Source organism: Pelodiscus sinensis, chromosome 7 (assembly GCF_052426305.1).
Source record: "Pelodiscus sinensis isolate ZL-2025 chromosome 7, ASM5242630v1, whole genome shotgun sequence".
NCBI lineage: Eukaryota > Metazoa > Chordata > Testudines > Trionychidae > Pelodiscus > Pelodiscus sinensis.
Window position 1 is genome coordinate 57,464,256 of NC_143058.1, and position 21,795 is coordinate 57,486,050.

The 21,795-nt window shown below is 42.7% G+C and overlaps 1 protein-coding gene across 3 annotated transcripts in view; it reads right to left on the bottom strand.

The window, feature by feature from the left end:
• Positions 1–21,795, bottom strand: part of NBEAL1 (neurobeachin like 1) — a 166,462-nt gene that overhangs the window by 112,291 nt on the left and 32,376 nt on the right. For all 3 annotated transcript variants that reach the window (XM_075933832.2, XM_075933831.2, XM_075933830.2), the window contains exons 4-8: positions 14,374–14,535; positions 12,801–12,882; positions 11,537–11,664; positions 4,044–4,126; positions 1,046–1,131 (exon numbers count right to left, since the gene is read on the bottom strand). In XM_075933832.2, the coding sequence (XP_075789947.2) occupies positions 1,046–1,131; positions 4,044–4,126; positions 11,537–11,664; positions 12,801–12,882; positions 14,374–14,535 (541 nt within the window). The remainder of the gene's footprint in view (positions 1–1,045; positions 1,132–4,043; positions 4,127–11,536; positions 11,665–12,800; positions 12,883–14,373; positions 14,536–21,795) is intronic.

Consider the following 21,795-nt stretch of genomic DNA (forward strand, 5'->3'; position numbering starts at 1 on the left):
TTGTTCCAGAAGATTTTCCCTCAGTAGTACCCGTAAGGACTGGCTTCAGCACCCCCTGGAGATGTGTGCATGTACCATGCTATATAGGGGCTGCCATCGGCCTCCTCCTATCCACAGTTCCTTCTTGCTTGAAACTCTGATAGTGGGGAAGGTCCATTCAATTTAGGTGTGTGGTGGGAAGAGTTTAAAGACATGCCGATTGAAACACATTGCTGCAAGATGGTGGAGTGTGTCATAAATGTATGAACCGAGGATCATGTCACAGCCTTGCAGATGTCCTGAACGGGTTTATGTCAGGAAGCCTGCACCTACGTTGAGTGTTCCCTCACCAGTGGAAGAGGCTAAAGGACTTCCAGGTCATAGCATACCTGGATGCAACAGGTTATCCAAGCTGGAGATTGTCTGCGTGGATATTAGGAGCCCTTTTATTCTATTGGCACAAGTGACAAAGACCTGGGATGATCTGTGAAAGAACCTGGTGCAATCCAGGTAAAAGGTGAGCACCCCAAATCCATAGCGGAAGGCCACAACTGCTGCCAGGGTTGACCTTGATCGAGGCAAGTCTTAGACCTTGGTCTTTCAAGTGAAGGAGATATTCAAACATGGATTGTATAAAGGCCTCAAAAAGGGACCCTTTCTGTGAAGCCCATATAGAGAATCTAGCTCATTTCGCCAAGTATGTCAATCTATTAGTTGGCCTCCAGATTCAGCCACAAAGTAGCCACGCTGAAAGGTGGAGGCTGCGAAGTTGTGGTGCAGGAAGTGATCATGCGAGGGACTGCTCCAGCCCACTAGTTATTCATAACTAGTAAGCATCACCCGGTAAGGGTGATGCTTACTGGTTAACCATTCACATCCCTAGTCCCAATCCCACTAATACACACACAACCAACTAGCCCACATATAATTGTTGACAGAGGTGTTCTGTAAAACACTCTTGTCTTTGATATCTTCTAAAAACCATAAAGTTTACAAGATGAACAGAGGAACCCTACAGGTTGTAATAGCTGAGATTACGTTACAATATTTCTTAATATTCTCTCACCTGTCCACCCGCCACAATGGCTCCAAAGAGATGTAACAGGCAACACTTCAGGCTTTCCTTGAGATGTTCACTTTCTTGGAAGCATTCTATTGAAATAAGAGAAAACATAATTTGTGTATTGCAAAATAAGGAGTCTCATATCTTTTAACCTCTCCCCTCAAAAGAAAGTGAAATACCACTTATAAACAGGCTTAAAAAACTCCAATATGGAAATGCCCTCACTTCTTGCAGTGTAGTTGGATCAGTCCCACACTGCCTGATGTTGCTCCTGTTAAAAAAACATGGTAAAATGTCTGATTGCAATAGTGGTATGCACGGGCTCATTGTCCTGTAACTTTGTTCATACCATGACCTGACAAACTGCTTACAAATAGCCTTAGGAATTTTTCTGAACTGTAACTATTAACCTGGAAGTTGTTGCTATAGCAATAACTTCAGACACACAGAGTAGCTGCAACCAAAACCACCAAGGATTATTTTGTTTGGAATTAGCCCCATGAGAAACTTTCAATAATGTCTTAAGACAGCACAATGTCAATTTTAAAGAGCCAGAATAGTCAAACAAAAAACTGAAAAATACTAGAATAATTCAGTGCAGGCTACAATAAAACAAATCTATGTAATAGATTTAACATTAGTGCTATACATATACTAAAACGATCAGCCCACTTTACCAGTATAAAGAGAAATACTTCAACCTGTTGAAGTATTGATTGTTTTCATTTTTCCTGGTTCATTCTAAGCATTCATTTGCTCTTTTATACTAGTGCATTTTGCCATAAACACAAAAAGGGAGAGAGAAAAAAAGAATGACCTGCAACCACTATATTCAGAAAGTAGCCTTTATACTAAATCTCCACTCTTAAATACACGGTATTTAGAATTAAATTACCAAAATAACTGAAAATGGTATGATTATATTATGTTATTTTGACAAAATAAAATGCAGAATTTCACAGAATTCAAAAACATTGTGCTATTTCAATTTTTGGCACAGAATTCCCTCAGGATTAAATTACTGTATGTTCTAGACCAAAGGTGAGGTGAGGCCACTCCCAAGATTCTGGAAAGTAGTCGAGGGCCACACTCTTCCATGATATTAATGGAGATGTGGGGTCTGGGATGGAGGTTGGTTGCAGAAGGGAGCTTGGGGTAAGTGACTGGGGTGCAGGAGTCTGGAGGTGCAGGACTGGAGTCTGGGAGGGAGTTAGGATAAAGCAGGCGGTTGTGACCTAGGGCAGGGAACCGCAGTGCAGGGGTTTGGGATGTGACCCTGGGTAGGAGGGGATTGTGATCTGGGACAGGAGACTGGGGTGCCAGATCTGGGAGAGGATATGGATGTAAGAGGGGGACATAGGGTTTGGATATGTTGAGTGGGGGGAGGGGCAGAGAGTTGGGGCAGGAAAGGGCTGGGGTCCCAGAAGCAGGCTGTGGCCAAGAGACTTACTTGTCAGCTGCCGAACTAGCCTTCCTGCCTACAGAGCTTAAAATGTTTCCCAGCCAGTCAGCTTACTTGCCTGGCCATGTGCTTCATCATGAATAACTAAGCCCAGCCTCTTCTTAGCTGCCTATTAGTCTAACAAGCAGCTCACATTGGCTGGTTTCTTCTGCCAGAAACCGGCCAATGGAAATGTGCTTAGGGCGGGGCAGCGCCTAAAACTTTCCCCCTCCCCTCCAGTTTCAAAACAGAAACGTAGCCTGCAGCCACTTTTCTGCCTGGCGCATGGGGCTGCGGGGCAAGCCGGGGAGCCTACCTGGAGCTCCCCGCTGCCTCCGCGGGCCGGATCAGGTAGCTTGGCAGGCTGGATGTAGCCCACAGGCCATATTTTGCACAGGCGTGTTCTAGACTAACAGTCTATTTAAAACAAAAAACAGGACTATGTAGCACTTTAAAGACTAACAAGATGGTTTATTAGATGATGAGCTTTCGTGGGCCAGACCCACTTCCTCAGATCAAATAGTGGAAGAAAACCAGAAAGGACATTGTCTCAATGACTTAATTACCTGCAGCCTGCTTCAAAAGCCTTTCAAGAATACTCTTGAAAGAGAATCCTCTGAACTGTCATTCATACTCAAATTCGACACTTTACACTTAGGTTTGAACAGACTCTAATTACCTTACCATTACAAAGACAGCTTCCCCATTATCACCTCTAATATCATTAGCTCACAGATATTTACCTCCCTCCTACATCCCCCTTCTGTTCTGAAATTTGATTTGTCCTTTTCATGTGTGTTCATTTTTTTTAATTGTATCCTTTGGTATATATGGTTGTGACAATTTTCTTCTACTATTTGATCTGAGGAAGTGGGTCTGGCCCACGAAAGCTCATCACCTAATAAACCATCTTGTTAGTCTTTAACGTGCTACATAGTCCTGTTTTTTGTTTCAGCTACACCAGACCAACATGGCTACATTTCTATCACTAGTCTATTTAAAAGTGTCTCGTAATACAATATATGACTCACCCCTGAAGCCATTTGTACCATTAAAAACATCTTAACTCAAACACACAATGGACATAGCGACATTTAATGACAGAAGAAACACAGCTCAGTCCAGACGCTGACAAACTATGGTCCTAGAAACATTTGCTGCTTACGCGTCAAAGGCAGCTGAAAATGACATTTCCATGCCATAATTGCTGTTGTTGCCATAGTGATGTTATATGAACACAGATGGAAAGGCATGTTGCACATGCAACAGCAAATGAGACTGTAGGTGATCCATCAGACTCATATTGCACTATGAAAATGCTTGAAAGATCCAGACCAAGAAAGTCCACAATACCACGGATGAGCATGGCATGATGATGGCACTCAAAACAAAGCCAAATTCTTAGGTACAAAAAGAAGTAGAGTACACTTCAATAAGCCCTCACCTTGCAAAGGAAACAGAAGGCTTTTGGCACTTATCAAATGTTTACAGTGGGACTAGAAAAATAGCACCGAGAAGTTTGTTCCTTTGTTTCTAAAACACACTGGCAATATTACTTACGGTAAAAGAAAGGGATGAATTCCACTGTGAGGGAGGCAGGTTTATACTTCTGTCTGCTCTTTTCCACACTACTCAGGATTCGCCTACAATAAAAAAAATTATACAAGAGAATTCAGAGATGGCACCAGTTTTTATTTGTGACTAGGACACAAATGCATTGCAAAAATGAATTACAGTTTTTTTTCCTACAAGAGCGAAAAGAAAGAATAAAGAGTTTTCACCCAGAAAACTGAACAAACTAGTCCTGTGTTCACTGCTCCCCACGTAGAGTGGCTTAACATCTAACAATAGGGTTTTGGGTTTTTTAAAAATAAACATGCTATTTGATCTTAACTACAGTAGCCAAGCCACCAGCTTGACTGCCAAATTTCTACACCATGCAATTTGAAAATGGACAAGTAATTGTATTAGGAATTTATTATGGAAAAAACATTTAATTTTAAGGAAAATTACTGATACTGCTTTTAAATGTTCATTTCAACTATTATTATATTAGCTATTTAATCTTATAAAACCAAAAAGGATTCCTTCTCTCATACTTTTCTCTCTTCATTCTGGCTTCCATCTCCTACCAATTCAGAAAAAAGTTCAGTTTTTGGAACACAAAGAAATTGAGAGCTTGAAGTGGATCAGCTGAAATCAAACTCCCTCTGCATGAACATTCAGCCTTTTTCTTGATAATACATGGGTGATAAATGAAATTATTTGCATGAACAAATGTATTCAAGCTGTATTTCAAACGTTCGTAGAACACGGTTATGTAATTCAATGCTTCTGACTCATTGTGCACTTCTGCATCTTAATTAAATAAAGCCTTATGAGAATGACGACTTCTACCCATTTAAAATGTTTAAGCACAAACAACAAGACAATAAGAATCATTTGACATGTTCAATTTGAAAATACTTTTGTATTATGAAGGAGGACTACCATGTGAACTGTGGTATCAATGTCTCGTATAAAACTAGAATTCCTGTGTCCTGCAAAAATGTAAGAATCACGGCTTCTGAAGTGTGCTTTTTTGACTTTGTGCAAAATAAAACAGGACCATCTTGCAGTCCATCATGACAATATTTTAACTGACTATGGCATGGGTTCTCAGACTTCACTGCACAGTCACTGCCTTCTGACAACAAATATTAGGATATGCCTTATACACCACTACTTTAATTTCATCTTGCAAAAACAGCAGAAAGGTTTCTGTAAATGCTAAAAATCAAAGGATGTGTGGGGGGGGGGGGGGGTATATATGCAATAAGGCTTTGCAACAACTTCCGGACCAACTGACATGACGCACTTTATTAAATAAGCAGAAAGTAGGACGCAGACAATAAATAAAGGCTCTAAGAGAGGAATAGTTTTGTCCTGATAGAATGTCTATGCAACACAGCGTACCTTTGGAGGTCAGCAGAATTTTATAATATGAAAGTAGGCATTCAGAAGATCCAGGGATCAAATGCACTTCCCACATTTTGAGAATATGAACAATGGAAGAAGTTGCTATTATAAAAAGGTGTGCCCCCTCCCTTACAAATTAAATTGGTGAACCACAAATTTCTCCGCACACACACCAAATAGCTGCCCCTACACAGCTGCTAGAACTACTATCCATTTCTCCACAGATGTATCATTAGCTTGCCTCCTTAATTCTCTAGTAACAAAAAAGGTAAAAGACATTTGGATAGATGAAGTCCTCAGATGCACTTACATACATTCAGGGGCAGATGACCATTTTGCGGGGCCCCAGGCAGCATAATTCCGCGGGGTCCCCCCTTTGCCACGGCGCATGCACGGGGCTTTTTGAAGCGCGGGGCCTGGGGCGGCCGCCCCGCTCACCCTGCCCTATATCCGCCCCTGCATACATTTTCCATAGATTTATTCTTTATTATGCAACATCACAAGGCTGAAAAGAAAGTTACAAGCTTTGTTCATAAGGTTCACCAATGTAAGAGCTTTTGACGGTAAAACAGTACTTATTAGCTGAAGATAATCTGCATAGAGTCTAAATTGATTCGATCCTCAATGAGAAATGATCAGGAGGAGAACAGAATCATAAAATAAGTATACAGAATGAATCTGCATTACTCATAGAGCAGGAAACACATATGGAGTGAATTTCTTTTACTAGTTGGCTAGATACTATAGACTAAACTTCAGAAAAAATTGCTACTATTCAGGATGAATTGTTTAGTGCATATCATACTGCAGCTTTGTGTTGCGGTCCCTTTGGCCCAAATGGCTAGCCAATATTTAGGGAATTACTGGGTTGTTTCTATTAGGAGGAGAAACTTATGAGCCAGAAATGTGTTTGGGACATTACTGTTGAGACCTCATCTGGAATCCTACATGCAACTCTGGTCTCGTTTAAGAAAGATGAATTCAAACTGGAACAAACATGGAGAAGGGCTACGAGAACGATCAGAAGATGGAAAAATCTATGTTATGAGAGGAGATTTGGCTTGTTTAATCTACTGAACGAAGGCTGAGGAAATGACTGCTCTCTATAAATACGTAAAAGTCAAATACCAGGGAGGGACAGGAAATAAGTAAAGGGACAATATTGGCACAACAACATAGGGATATAAACTGGTCATCAAGAAGTTTAGGCTTGATATTAGACAAAGATTTCTAATCATCAGAAAGGAGTAATGCTCTGGAGCAGACTTCCAAGGGGGAACACAGAGAGAATGGGGGATAGAACCTAATAGGATTCAGAACTGAGCTAGGTAGGTTTTTTGGAGAGGACTATATGACGAAACTGCCTACAATGATGCCATTCTATGGCTACTATCTAACACTGCAGTTATTCCCAATGTCACTGCTGGGACCCTAGATGATGAGGTCTATGAGTTACTACCAAGACATCTTTTCCAGGTGCCTGGCTTTTGTGTCTTGCCCACATGCTTAGGATCTAACTGATCACCACATCTGAGGTTGGGAAGCAATTTTCCCCCAAGTGAGATTGGTGGAGACTGTAGGGATTTTTGCCTTCTTTAAAGCAAGGAGCCTGGTTACTAGTATAAATGGTGTATTCTCTGTAACAAACTCTGTAAATGACGATTTGAGCACTTCTCAGCCAGAAGTGAGAAGTCTATTACAGGAGTGCGCGAGTGAGGTTCTATAGCTTCCAGAAATCCTCTGTACAGGAGGTCAGAATAGATTAACATAGTGGTCCCCTCTGGCCTTAATGTCTACCAACCTGTGTAGATTAATAGTGGAGCACACACAGGGACAAATCTTGAAGAATTCCAGTTAAATCACAAGGTATAACTCTCTTCTTTGAGTAGTACCCTTACGAGTATTCCACTGTAAGTGAGTCCCTACACTGTAGGTCAGTCCCTTTTAAGAAGGTGAAAATTCAGAAAAAAAGAGTCCGCCACTGAAAAAAGAACTGTGATGTCTACTGCCACATCTGATCTTGCAGAATGAATTAAGGCTTGGTGGCTCAAAAACATGTCCATGAAGGAATATGTTGCATCCTTACAGATTTCAGCTATCAGAACATCTTTGATTAGCGCTACAAATGTAGACGTGATGTAACAGAATATGCAGTCCCTCTTAGTGGGGGTATAAGCTCAGCAAAACCATAATACGCAATAATGCAGAGATCAGAATGTCTGTGTGTGGAGACTGACAATCTCTTATGCCTTATCCGCTACAGAAAAAAGGGTCTGGGGGGTCTTTCTGTTCAAGTAAAAAGATAACACACTTTACATGTAGCATATGAAGAGCAGACACTGTGTGTAGACGGATGCAGTATAGGGGAAAAGAAAAAGCAGAAGATGACTAACTTGGTTGACACAAAATTCTTACCTCTGAATTTTATGAGGCTGTAAAGATATCTTCTCTTGGAGAACAAAGTAAAGAGAGGTATGCCATTAGAGTCATTCCAAGCCTTCAAGGAGAAGTCATGGCCACCAAGAAAGTTATCTTCATCACAAGTAGATATAGCAGCAAAGACATTGCTAATGGCTCCGTATTGTTTCATGAGACAATAAAGAATGAAGCTGAGATTCTTAACCAGCTCTAATATGCAGAGAAAGATTAATAAGTCCTTCTTAGAAATCTTGCGATGGTCTGATGAGCAAATACCAAGAAACCTACGGGCACATGGAAAGCTGTTATGGTTGTTAAATGAAACTTTACCGAACTCATAGAAAAACTTTTATTTTTCAATTCCAATAGATAATCCAAGACTAAGGAAACAGACAACTGTATGGTAAAAAAAGGCAATAGTTATATCAAAGGTTAAATGGTCTCCATTTCAGCAGGTAAATATCTAGTGGCTTCCTTTCTGCTATTTAAGACTATCTTTTGTACTTCCAATGATCTGTAGTTTTGAGCACTGTTCCCTGTAAGATGTGTGCTCATTCAACCACTCAGGAAAGATTCAAACGCTGCCCAGGTGATTATCAGAGTGTCCATGGCTATGCTTTTTGTTTCTGCTGGTGGTGCACACACTCACATGCCTCGGCACACATAAATTACTGCTCACATGGATGGAAAAGCTTTGGGGAAACATTCACCTGAGAAAAACTGAGGAAGCAAGCTCATAGTTGCAGGATGTTCAAACTAGGGTAAAATGTCGAACTCAAGCTAAGACAAGACTTGATGTTTGATTAGGAGCCACCTCAGAGGGCAAGAGGTGAATTTCATGAAGTAAGGAAAGCAAACTTGTCTTTAAGTTGGTGCAATCAACTGCCTTTGATTTAGTCCTATCTAATCTTAAGGACATTTATGAACAATGGAGTTGGAGGATACCTCTTTGCCCATGTTTAAAAGGTTGCTCTACTTGCCGCTGAATGGCACCACCTCCTGGCAGTTCTGGAGATTAGCTGAGACAGGTTGATGAGTCTACTCAGTGGTTAGACCCTGTTAGTACCTCTCACATTCTCGGGAGCCACAGCTGTCCTCTTCATGATTCAGGCCTCTGGGTCACTACTGTAGATTCCCCTTTCCAGGGCAGGGAGGGAGGATGGGTATGAAAGTTCCTGCCCTCCAGCAGTCTCAGGCAGCCTTCTGCTTCACTACCCCACAGTGCCACTCCTGCAGTGGTTGGCAGGGGAACCCGAAGTCCAGGTTCTGGTTCAGGGACCCTCTACACAGCAACCAAGGTCTCTTACCTGCACCTTGCTGTCTTTCCTTGAGCCAATTCCACCTTCACCACTGCCCTGGGTTTGCCAGTCTTTCCACTCCCTTCTCCCAGGGAGTAACTTCAAGCAGCTTGTCTCTGCAGCCCCCAAACACTCCTCCCTTCTCCCAGGGAGTGACTGCAGACTTCACCTTGCCCCCTCCTCTGTTTACAATTTCTTGTCTTCTGTAGAAGCCCCACTTGTCCCTTACATGTGAGGTTCTAATGTATTTGTTCTATCCAGCCTAAAGTTCCACACTTCGCAAGCTGATAAACTGACGGGGCCCACGTGTCCTAACTCAGCTTTGGAAAGGCCATTGTGGGGAGCACACCCCATGTAATGAGGGAAGCTTCTCCATATGGAACTGAATTTCCTACACTTCGTGTTTGTCCTCTGGAAATCCACAATCTAGGAATATTTTGTTGATGACACAGGAGTCCAACTCCCTTTCCACACATAATTTAGAAAGAAATGTCTACTCAGCTGATCTGCCATGGTGTTTTGTATCCAGGAGAAGTAAGAAGCCAAGATGACCATCCGCTTGGCATCACCCATTCCAAAGCCTTAGCGCTTTACAGCAGAGTGAAGGGTTCTGCCCAGATGACGGATATGCTATGCTATGCTGCCTGTCATGATCTTGATGGTCTTTGAGTAAGGGAAGAAAGTGGAGGCAAACATTTCTGACAGCCCTTAATTCCAACAGATTGATGTGAAAGAGCTGTGAACATGTGTCATAGATTCCGCAAGGGCCCAAATTGGCTCTTCATCCCAATAGGGTAAGCATCCAATGCTAATAAGACTATGAGGGGATTCCAGCTGAACAGGATTCCTGCACAAATTTTAGATGAATTCATCCACCAGCTTACTAATTATGTCTTCTCAATCTCAATTTTTAGTACTAAAATTAGGGAACAGGTAGCATCTCTAACAAACCATACATTATTTCAAGTAAACAGAATCCAGCATAAAGCACACACCACTATTAATCTGCTTCTAAACATATACCTCAGGATGTCCTCAGATGGGATCCTAGCTATCTACTCTCTCCAAAACTTTCAAAAAAAATTGTTTTTATTGGATGGAATTGGATAGATCAGTACTCAATACTTGTGGCAGTATAGTACGGTATCCTAATAAATATGTATGCCTGCTTCACAGTATTGATTTTGATGTGAAGAGATACTTTCTTGATATCTTCATTCACATTTTCAATGCAGAAAATACATTTGAGAAAGCTCACTGGTATCAAATCTAGTCCTCTGTGCTACTAGAACTAATAGCTACTAAAATGCAAGAGCACAAGGGTGTCAGTATAAATATGCCTCACTTCAGCTTGATGTGATCATGGTTGCATTGAAACCATTAAATATAATCACAATAACATTTTTAAAAACTGTCACAGTATGTGAAGGCACAGACGAGCCCCGCACTCCGGCGAAATGCCGGGGAAACCCATGGTGGCTGGAGGATGTAGGCGCAGGTGCCCTGAGTGTCCAAGGAACGCTGCCCCGCGTGCTGGCTGAAAGCCGAAAGGACCCTGGGTGGCCAAATGGTGCAGGTGCGGACATCCCGGGTTGCCCAGAAACCCGGCGGGAGAGGGAGGAGCTGGGCTCCACAGGGGACGCACAACGGCTCCATAGGCGGCGCGGCGCGCACTCTAAAAATGGTGTGCTGCCCATCCAGAGGGAGGAGCTGAGCCTCAGCGGTGGAGGCTCCAAGAATCGCAGGGGAGACGGCAACAAAGGTTAGGGTGCAGGACCGGACTTGCGGCACTCCGGGAGAGATTGCTGGGAAAGTGCATTGACAGACTTAAATCAACGACAACACCGGAGCGGCGAGCCTGAGACAGAATGAGTGAGACTCGTGGGGGAGAGGAACACACTGACAGCCGACATGACGTGGGGGTAAGGGAAAGCGACAGCGGGATAGGAGGTGGCCCGGAGTGGGGTCTTGCAGCCCGCGGATTGGCATGTTACAAGTAGTTACCCCGCCAATCAATAGGGAAAGGGTAACAATTCGACCCCTTTCCAGGACTCTGGGTTAGGACCCGCTGGAGAGGGCGGGCCCCAGTCATTGTTCCCCCCCCCCCCCCCCCGGGAAAGTCCGGGGAGGGCAAAGGGTTTTTTCTTTTTTTTTTTTAAATGTATCATTCGGTGGACTTGGAATTGGACTTCATTGCACAAGAGTAACAAGGGGAACCGGGGAGGGGCACGTCGAGGGGGTAAACCTTACAAAGATCCCCAAAAAGAGGGGGGCCCTCCCCCTTTTCAGAAAGGGCTACAGAAAAAGGGGGGTGGCCCACTGTGTCGGGGGGGCCCCCTACACAGTATTAGAATTTACCATCTTAGGTTTCACACATACCCTGCAATTTGTTGCCTCCAGTTTCGATACGGATCATAGAGACTTTCACAAAAAGCCAAGGCATGCCTTACAAACTCTTCTACAGGTGACTGATCTGCCATTTCTTTCTCTTTTGTTTTACTTTTTAACTGAAAGAAAAGAAACAGTTATGGTCAGAATGCTTCTAGGAACACAAATTTTTTGAACAAAGTAGTCCACCACCAGAGTTAAGGCTGGGATTCTCATAGGACCTAACGGATGCTGGCCATCCAATTCTCATTGTCTTCCAATTGCATATGGAACTCTACCTCACTTGGGCGCCTTTGAAAATCCCAGTCCAAGCTTGCATTCCAGATATGTAATACACAATGTACTAAAAATAATTATCAACTCAAAGGTTCTACTGTCTCCACGATACATGCGCATAACACTTATTGAGAGTAATGGCAATTTCACATGTACGCTTTTAGGAATTGACCACCACAATTTTAAGTATTCCCTGCCCAAATACTTCCTAAGCATGGCTGACATTTCCACATACTCCATAAACTGAAGTATTGAAATAATCTCCTGGGTAAAGAAACCAGTTTGTCTCAAATAATTCATTTAATTTGCATTGCAGAGAACACACAAAAACTATTCTGTCAAGACTTTTCATGTTTGTAAAGAAACAGTGAAAAAAATGCATTACAGCCGCTCTCTGAGTTACGAACGAGTTACAAACCAACACTGGGTCCGTAACTCGAACTGTTTGTAACTCGGATCCCATAGAGTTACATGGCGACCGCGCTGTTCGTAAGCGTGGATCGCCGTTCGTAACTTGGATCCACATTTACAACCGCTTTGGTCATAAGTGGAGATGGCCATAAGTCAGGGAGCGGCTGTACTGATCAAGAACCGGGATCACTATCTATCTATCTATAAAAAACATGCCATGATTGGGTCTTCTCTCTGGCCTTTCAGTAAATTCTGGACTCATCAAAACTAGTACACTTTCTAAATACTTGGCTCTTCTAGAATGCTCTCAGCTAAGGGTTGTAAAGCCCTTGATGTACGAATAAAGCAAGCCTCAAATCATTGCAGTGAGGTGGGCACGTATTATTGCTCTGATTTTAAAGAGGGAAAATAGAGATACAGAAAGAATATGTAACCTGCCTACAGTCACACACACAGTATGTGGCAGAATTAGAAAGAAAATCCACATCCTGTAGTTCCAAGCTTGAACCCTCAATCCTCCTTTTGCATTTCTAGCAGTAATATACATGAGAGTTGTAATTCCACACACCTGCTGAATGTAGAGTGTAGTCATGGTGATAATATGGTTAATGTAGGAGCAAGTCCCAATCTCTTCCACATTTGCCAGATTTCTGTAGAAGCAACATGAGCCACAGGGATTTGTACATTATATTATTATTTGAACGGGCCTCTGAAGCTTTATCTAGCATTCCATATAAAACACAGAAGTGTCAACATTTCAAAAAATAATCACAAAAATAATATACAGTAAAGTTTATTCAGCTCATATGACAATACTATACATATGTCTTTTAGCGAGAAGAAAACCAGAATCCGATGAGAGCTCCATCCCTATCTGGTTTATCTGAAATCTCAGATTTCACAAGCTAAATTGATTCACAAAGCATTCTAAATAAAGAACTCAGAAAGGGAATCTGATACCAAAGACAACTATTACTTCTCTCATGTCATTAAGAAAACTAAACTCCAATGAGTCCATTTTCTACAGGCATCTAAAAGTATACTTTAGAACACTAACCAAATCACACAAGGCGAAAGAAAACCACTCATGCTTGCACACTATAGGTTTTACAAAAACATTTCTCAACTGTTGAGATAAGCCACTACAATATAGAGTTCAGGGACCAAAAAAGGGTATTTTTCAATAAGTGATTAAAATTGACAAAGCACAGAAATCTGAAGCTAGAGCTACTACTGTTTCCTTAACATATCTTTAGTATTTTAGCATAAATTGGGCACAACTATCTCTTGCCATACAGCACCTTTCCATTGTTCTGATGAGGTGGAAGGACCAAAGGTTTGGAAATAGTTCCCAAGGAATATCCCCAGCAAAAGGAAATTTGTCTGGCCAGAGTAGAGCTAGGTCCTCTCTAGACTGCATTATGGGGAAGTGTTGGGAGGTGAAGAGGGGACAAGGCCAGTGAGAGAGCTATGTTCATTTCACAGCTATGTTCATTTCACCAAGGGATAGTCACTGAGAGCAGCTTTGGCTCAGACTCGGTTAGAGATAAAATGGTTGTATTCTTAACTGTTAATGAACAATTTCAAATTTGGGAGAAATGGACTTTTTAGACCCACGCTTTATGATTGTTTGGTAGATGGTGAAGCAACATCACAAAAATAAGAAACATTTCGGAAGATGCCAGATAAATCAACGAAGCAATAAGGTCAATATTTTCAAAATATTTCCTCAACTATTTAAGGGACATATAAGTACGTTAACCAGTTAATCAACTCTCCCTTTTGGAGTTATTTCATGACAAAAACATATCAGCAGCCTGCTTTCTTTAAAAAAAAAAAAAATCTTATTTCTGTTATGTAATATAGATCTGAACATTCATATACCTAGTTTAATTACAAATAATAGGATGCCATTTTCTCCTCACAATCCATTTCTCACTGTGACTTTCTTAATCCATATTACTGTGGGGAGGGGGGGAGGGTTTCTTTCATTATACCATATCTTGAGTCTCTGTCTCTACTAGACAATTGTTGTGTCACACTATATGTATATTAAGAATCTTTATGTATATAATAGCAAGTGAGTCAAGATTTCCCAGACAAAACAAAATATTGGTGATAATAGTGGCTGGACAGAATACCTGCAAAGAATAATGAAGAATTTGACAAGCAAAAGCGAAAGGGCTTGCTGCTCCTCCTCTAGTCCATCTGACATTTTTTGGACACATTGTAGCAGCTGAAGTCTCAGAACCTGCAGAATATTATCAGGAAGCAGTGATATTCCTGGAGGTACATCATCCACCCTTTAAAAAATACATAAAATAATTAGTGTGTGAAAGGAAATTTTTTTATTAATACATCTTGTGTATCTATGTGCATTGTATCAAACTATACCACACAAGTCCCCAAATTAGGCTGACTGGGAGTTCACATACATTTGCTGGTGATCCACAGAAAACTTTCTAGTCACATTGTGCTAGCTCCACTTCCTTGTTCTCAGCTGTTAAAATTGTATTGAAAGGCAGCCAAAAATATTTTAAATTGTTTTCTTAACATTACTGTTTCATGTAAGTAACTGCTCTCCTTACATAGCAAAAGTAGGGGAAGTGGTCCAAATCAAGGAGAAGATAATCCAAAGTACCTTTTCTGTACTAAGATTTGAGCAGATAAAAGTAACTAAATACAGTATCAACAACAATTAGGCACTGAAACTCAATTACTAAATGTCCACAGGGATACTCTTTGGTATCCTAAGGCACACAAATAAAGGAGTTTGATGGTAAAAAACTGGAGAATAACTGAGAAAACTGGAAAATAAGGGAGATAGAAAGTCCCTGAATCTAATTCCTGGAATTTCTTTAGTACATCAATAATTGCTACCCCATCATTATTATTTTCTGGATACAAAACCAGAAAATAGATTTGTTCCTCTACTTATTTTAAAAGGCAAAGAAAAAGAAAGCCCAGCACTGATAATTTGGAATAATCAATGTATCAGAGTCCTAACATGCACAGACGTTACCATAGGGAATCATTAAATACTCTCAACACTTGATCTTGCTATGCTCAAAAGATTTGTATAAAATATCAGAGTGTCTCAGAAAAAGAAAACTGCAAACAAAAGCAAGGCCAGAACACACAACACTACTATAATCAGGTTATTCTGGTTCAACAACATCCTCAGATGGGTTGGAGCAGCAATGTTTACCAGGCTCCTTCGGTCAATATCTCACTCACTGAGTGCAATTTGCAGTCCTAGAGCTGTTCATCCACTCTTTCAGCTAGTGAAGAGAGGCTCTGTGGCGTCCACTGTCTGATATGGGAGGGATACTTCACGGAAACACTTATGGGAAAACGAAGAGCTGGGCTACAACTGAACGCTTGCAAACCTAGTGAGGAGAGCTTTAAACTAGGTTTGTTGGGGGACAGTGACCAAAACCCTGAGGGGAGTGGGAAAGCCAGATACTGGGAAGAAATGCAAAGAGGAACAAGCAACAAAGGAGGACCCCTGATTTGAATGCAGAGAGTAGGGCGATCAACTGGCTATCTAAGGTGTTTGTACACATTGCAAGAAGCCTGGGTAACAAACAGGAAGAATTGGAGGCCCTTGCCCAGTCCAAGAACTATGATTTCATTGGGATAACAGAGACTTGGTCGGATGACACGCATGACTGGAGCGCTGTAATGGAAGGGAATAGACTGTTCAGGAAGAACAGGCAAGGGAGAAAAGGAGGAGGAGTTGCACTGTCTGTAAGAGAGCACTATGATTGCTCAGAACTCCGGTATATAGAGGGAGAAAAGCCTGTTGAGAGTCTATGGGTCAAGTTTACAGGTGTAAGCAACAGCAGTGATGATGTGGTTGGTGTGTGCTACAGGTTGCCGGATCAGGTGGATGAGGTAGACGAGGCTTTCTTCAGACATATGACAGAAGTTTCCAGATCACCAGCCCTGATTCTCATGGGGGATTTTAATCACCATGACATCTGTTGGGAGACCAATACGGCAGTACACAGACAATCCAGGAATTCTCTGGAGAACATTGGGGATAGCTTCTTGGTACAAGTGCTGCAGGATCCAACCAGGGGCTGTGCGCAGCTTGACCTGCTGCTCACAAACAGGGAGGAACTAATAGGGGAAGTAGAGATGAGTGACAACCTGGGAAGCAGTGATCATGAGATGGTAGATTTCAGGATCTTGACCAAAGGAAGAAAAGAGAATAGTAAAATACACACCTTGGACTTCAGAAAAGCAGACTTCGATTCCCCCAGAGACCTGATGGGCAGACTCCCCTGGGATGCTAACATGAAGGGGAAAGGAGCCCAGGAGAGCTGGCAGTATTTTAAAGAAGCCTTACTGAAGGCACAGAAAGAAACCATTCCAATGCGTAGTAAGAGAAGCAAATATGGTAGGAGACCAGATTGGCTTCACCAAGGATTTCCCTGGTGAACTCAAGCACAAAAAGGGAGTTTACAAAAAGTGGAAACTTGGACAGATGACTAGGGAAGGGTATGAATGTATAGCTCGAGAATACAGGGGAGTTATCAGGAAGGCGAAAGCGCAATTGGAATTGCGACTCGCAAGGGATGTGAAGGATAACAAGAAAGGTTTCTACAGACATGTTAGCAAGAAGAAGGTGATCAGAAGGCATGTAGGGCCCTAACTGGATGAAGGAGGTAACGCAGTGACAGATGATATGGGGAAAGCTGAAGTACTTAATGCTTTCTTTGTCTCTGTCTTCATGGACAAAGTCCCAGACTAATGCGCTAAGTGACACAATATGGGACGAAGATGGAAAGCCCTAGGTGGGGAAAGAACAGATTAGGAACTATTTAGAAAAAAACTAAAAGTACATACATTCATGGGTCTGGACTTAATACATCCGAGGGTACTGAGCGAGTTGGCAAATGTCATTGAGGACCCTTTGGCCATTATCTCTGAGAAGTCACGGAGATCGGGAGAGATCCCGGATGATTAGAAAAAGGCAAATGTAGTGACCATCTTTAAGAAAGGAAAGAAGGACAATCCAGGGAACTATAGGCTTACCTCAGTCCCTGGAAAAATCATGGAGGGGATCCTCAAGGAATCCATTTTAAAGTACTTGGAAGACGGGAAGGCTATCAAGAATAGTCAGCATGGATTTGTGAAGGGAAATGACCGATCTGATAAGCTTCTATGATGAGGTAACTGGCTCTGTGGATATGGGAAAGTCAGTGGATGTGATATATCTTGACTTTAGCAAGTCTTTTGATACGGTCTCCCACAATATTCTTGCCAGCAAGTTAAGGGAATGTGGATTGGATAAATGGACGGTAAGACGGATAGAAAGCTGGCTGGAAGGTCAGGCCCAGTGGGTAGTGATCAACAGCTCGATGTCAAGTTGGCGGTCGGTTTCTAGCAGAGTGCCTCAAGGCTCGGTTCTGGGACCAGTTTTGCACAAAATATTTATTAATGACCTGGATGAGGGGATGGATTGCACCCTCAGCAAGTTTGCGGAGGACACTAAGCTAGGGGGAAGAGGTAGATATGCTGGAGGGCAGGGATAGAGTTCCAGAGTGACTTAGACAAACTGGAGGATTGGGCCACAAGAAATCTGATGTGGTTCAACAAGGACAAGTGTAGAGTCTTGCACTTGGGATAGAAGAACCCAAGCACTGTTACAGAATGGGGACCAACTGGCTAAGTAGCAGTTCTGTAGAAAAGGACCTGGGGATTACAGTGGATGAGAAGTTGGACATGAGTCAACAGTGTGCTCTTGTAGCCAAGAAGGCTAATGGCATATTAGGTTGCATTAAGAGGACCATTGCCAGTCGATCCAGAGATGTGATTATTCCTCTTTACTTGGCTCTGGTGAGTCCACAGCTGGTATAGTGTGTCCAGTTCTGGGCCCCCTATTACAGGAAGGATGTGTATGCATTGGAGAGGTTCCAGCGGAGGGCAACCAAAATAATTAGGGGGCTGGAGCATATGACCTATGAGGAGAGGCTGAAGGAGTTGGGTCTGTTTAGCCTGCAGAAGAGAAGAGTGTGGGGGTGGGGGGATTTGATAGCAGCCTTCAACTTCCTGAAGGGAGGTTCCAAATAGGCTGGAGAAAGGCTGTTTTCAGCAGTGATGGATGGCAGAACAAGGAACAATGGTGTCAAGTTGCAGTGGGAGGTATCCAGGTTGGATATTAGGAAAAACTATTTCACTAGGAGGATGGTGAAGCACTGAATGGGTTACCTAGGGAAGTAGTGGAGACTCCATCCCTATAGGTGTTTAAGTCTCAGCTGGGTTGATTTAATTGGGATTGGTCCTGCCTTGGGCAGGGGGCTGGACTTGATGGCCTTCTAAGGTCTCTTCCAGCTCTATGATTTTATGACCCAGTCTGCAACAGCCTTTAGTTAGAACTGGATATGGTAAGCAAGAGAAACCACACATCTTTCTGTGAAGGCAGCCTCCTCTTTCTAGATACAGGCAACATATTTCTCCACTGAATTAGGTATTAGCCAAAGTGGTGGGTTTTTTGTAGATCTTTTTCTTTTAAAGACAGGAGTCAGAAGTTCATTCACAAGTCAAGCTAGCATTCTAACATGGATACTGATTCACTAGCCATATTATTTCCTTTCTCCAGGAATGCAAAGTCTGAACCTAAACCAGACCTGTTGAGGAAACCATACTTAACACTGAGGGACTGCACCACAGGGCCAGGCTTGAGATTGGGCTCTACACTGCACACGAAGCCTGGGCTCAGACTCCAGCTTGAGCCCGAGCACCACTTCTGTCCACACACAATTCTCTCTGACTCAGTCAATGAGCGCACAAGGCCTGGATTCTAGGCCACTACTAGCAGTGTGGGTCAGAACCCCATCTCCCTTTTAACTCCAAGACTTGGCATTTGACAATATGGACATAGTTCAAACAGCAGACCCGAATCAGAAGATCTGCATAGTGCAATAGGCTACATAGGGCTGTGAGACTCAGGTCCAGGAACTGCAAACTGAGGTTTGCAATGCTGTATGGACACTCAAGCACTGGGTTAGAAACAAAGCCTGAAATCCAAAAGCCTGAAATCCAAAGACTATGCAATGCAGACCCCACAATGGTAAATTCACTTGGCGCCACATGATGGAAGAGACAGCAAGGGAGCTACTAGGAGGGGTCAAAGGTCAATTCACTGGTAATTGTGAACCACTGGCTTTCTCCACACTGGTAACTTATGTCACGGTAACTTATGAACCTTTGGGTGACAAAACTGCATGAGCGTTCACACTGCAGCATGACTTTTGTTGGAAAAAAGACCATTTTTGTCAGCAGAAAACTTCCAGCTCCGTGAAGGACTTTTTTTTTCCCTTTTCCTCTCCTTGTGTTGTCAACAAACATATAGTGTAGACACCTCTCAGCATTTTGTCACTGATATCGGCCTCCAAGAAGTGGCCCTAAATTCCCAATCAGCCATTCTTGTCAGCATTTTGATCCTGTCATCAGGTGACCAGCTACCAGCCCCACCCTCTTGCAAACCCTGCAAAATGTAGGTCTCCTTTCCTGCTGGCTGGCTTTGCTATGCGAGTTCATTGGAAAGGATAGTGATTCGTTTCATCCACGTGGCTACTGAGGCATTTGATGCAATGTATGAGGTACCCCACTCAGTGCTGACCTTACAAATCGTGGTGCCTTACGTAGCCTGAGCACCTGGACCACACCCTCACATCTGGCTCAGCATGTAGTGGTCTCATGGCATCTTCCCAGCTGCCCATGCTTGGCCATTGCACCAAACACTCCCCTACTTGGGCTGCTGCACAGCTCTCCGATTTGATCAGTGTATGGGGAGGAGTCTGTTCAGTCCTATCTGAGAGTAACCCATAAGAAATGGGACATGCTGCAGGGCAGAACAAAGATTTAAGAACTCAGACAAGCCTATCAGAAGGCTTGTGAAACAAACTAATGCTCCAGTGCTTCTCCAAGGACCTGCTGTTTCTATGAGGAGCTAGATGCTATCCTCAGCAGTGACCCCATCTCCCCTATCAAGAGCCTCATGGATACTTCACTGTACTTCCTCTACGCCCTCTGAGGACCTGTAGGGTCAGGAATTCAGTCACAGTCCCCCGCATCAGAAAGCCCTGCACACTTGCAGCAGTACAGCATCAATGGTGGACTTCTCTACTCCAAACTGATTTGCAAATGACTGGTAGCAATCGGGAGTTACCAGCTTTCAAACAGGAATTGCCACACACTTCTCAGCCAAAAGGGCAGCTCTCATTCTGGTGTCCTTGCGGTGCAGGGTGGGGCCAACTCAGTGCACAGCTCCAGGAAGCTTTCCGCCTGTAGTCAATTGTCTTCATCCCATACCTTCATGGCGATGTGATCCCACCAATCAGTGCTGGTTTCCCTAGTGAAAAATGGCCGCTCTACCCTGTACCACTGCCCATCATGAACACACTCTGGTTCCTCTGAATCTTCTTCCTCTGTCAGTAATTTCAAGATGATCTCCTCTGCCACGCACTAGGACCTCACGACAATTAACAGAGCATGAGAGAGAAGGGCAGGATCCATTCTCTCTCGTTGCAGGTGCCAGATTGCACACCAAGGAATGGCATGCCCCACACTCTATTCTGTAGTCCCACACCACCTGGCAACAGATGGTGTCACCAGGCACTGTGGGATACATACCCATGATGTGTCACTCCTGCTGTCGATGGGGGGAGCTCCAAATGTGAATATGATCTGTCAACGGAGGGGCAAGTGTGAACATGTTTTGGTAACTTTGACAGGGTTGACTTCTGAGTGTAGACATAGTCTGACATTACAGAAAGAGGGTATCAGCAAATCACCAAAACCTGAAAGTGAAAGAAATCTGATGGATCTTTAGACCTAAGGTAGATCTTTCAATCTTGCTTCAATATAAAGCCTTAATCCATCACACTAATTGTGTGAATGGAAGTCAAGCAGTCTCCATATTATGTTCATCCTGCTGCAGTTTAAACACACAGATTAGCATATTTACAAAAGAAAGCTGCACTTAAGAATAGAAAAGTTGCAGAAAAGCAGACTGCACTTTTTAGCCATAAACTCCTGGTAAGTGTGTAATTTATTTTAACTTTAAATCATTTTTATGGATTTGAACTCCACCATAAAAGTATATAAAAACAGATGTTTCATTCATTTTGCAACAACTTTCTTTAAGCTCCTTGGTTATAAATGTAACAGCATGTAAATAAAAAACAAAAGGAAAACTGATGACATACTCAGAGGCTGCCTTTGTTGGAGTTATTATGGTTATTAAGCAGTGAACATTTCTTCCCCATTCAGCAAGGTAAATCTTTAACCAACTCACTATAGTGTACTCGCCTTCCCAATGGAAATGGTGTAAGATCCACTGCTTGAGATGCTTATGTTTAGATCTACACTTGCAGAGATTTTATGCTGTCAGTTTCACCAGTGATAGGAACCAGTAAAAGAAAAGCACCAGTTTGTGTGCTCTCTTAGGATCACAGGAGTCAGAGTGTTTACAACTGCAGCACTTCAAGTTTCTGATGAGAGCAGCAATCCCACAGTGCAGCTTTCATGGGAAAGGGTGTGATCACAGG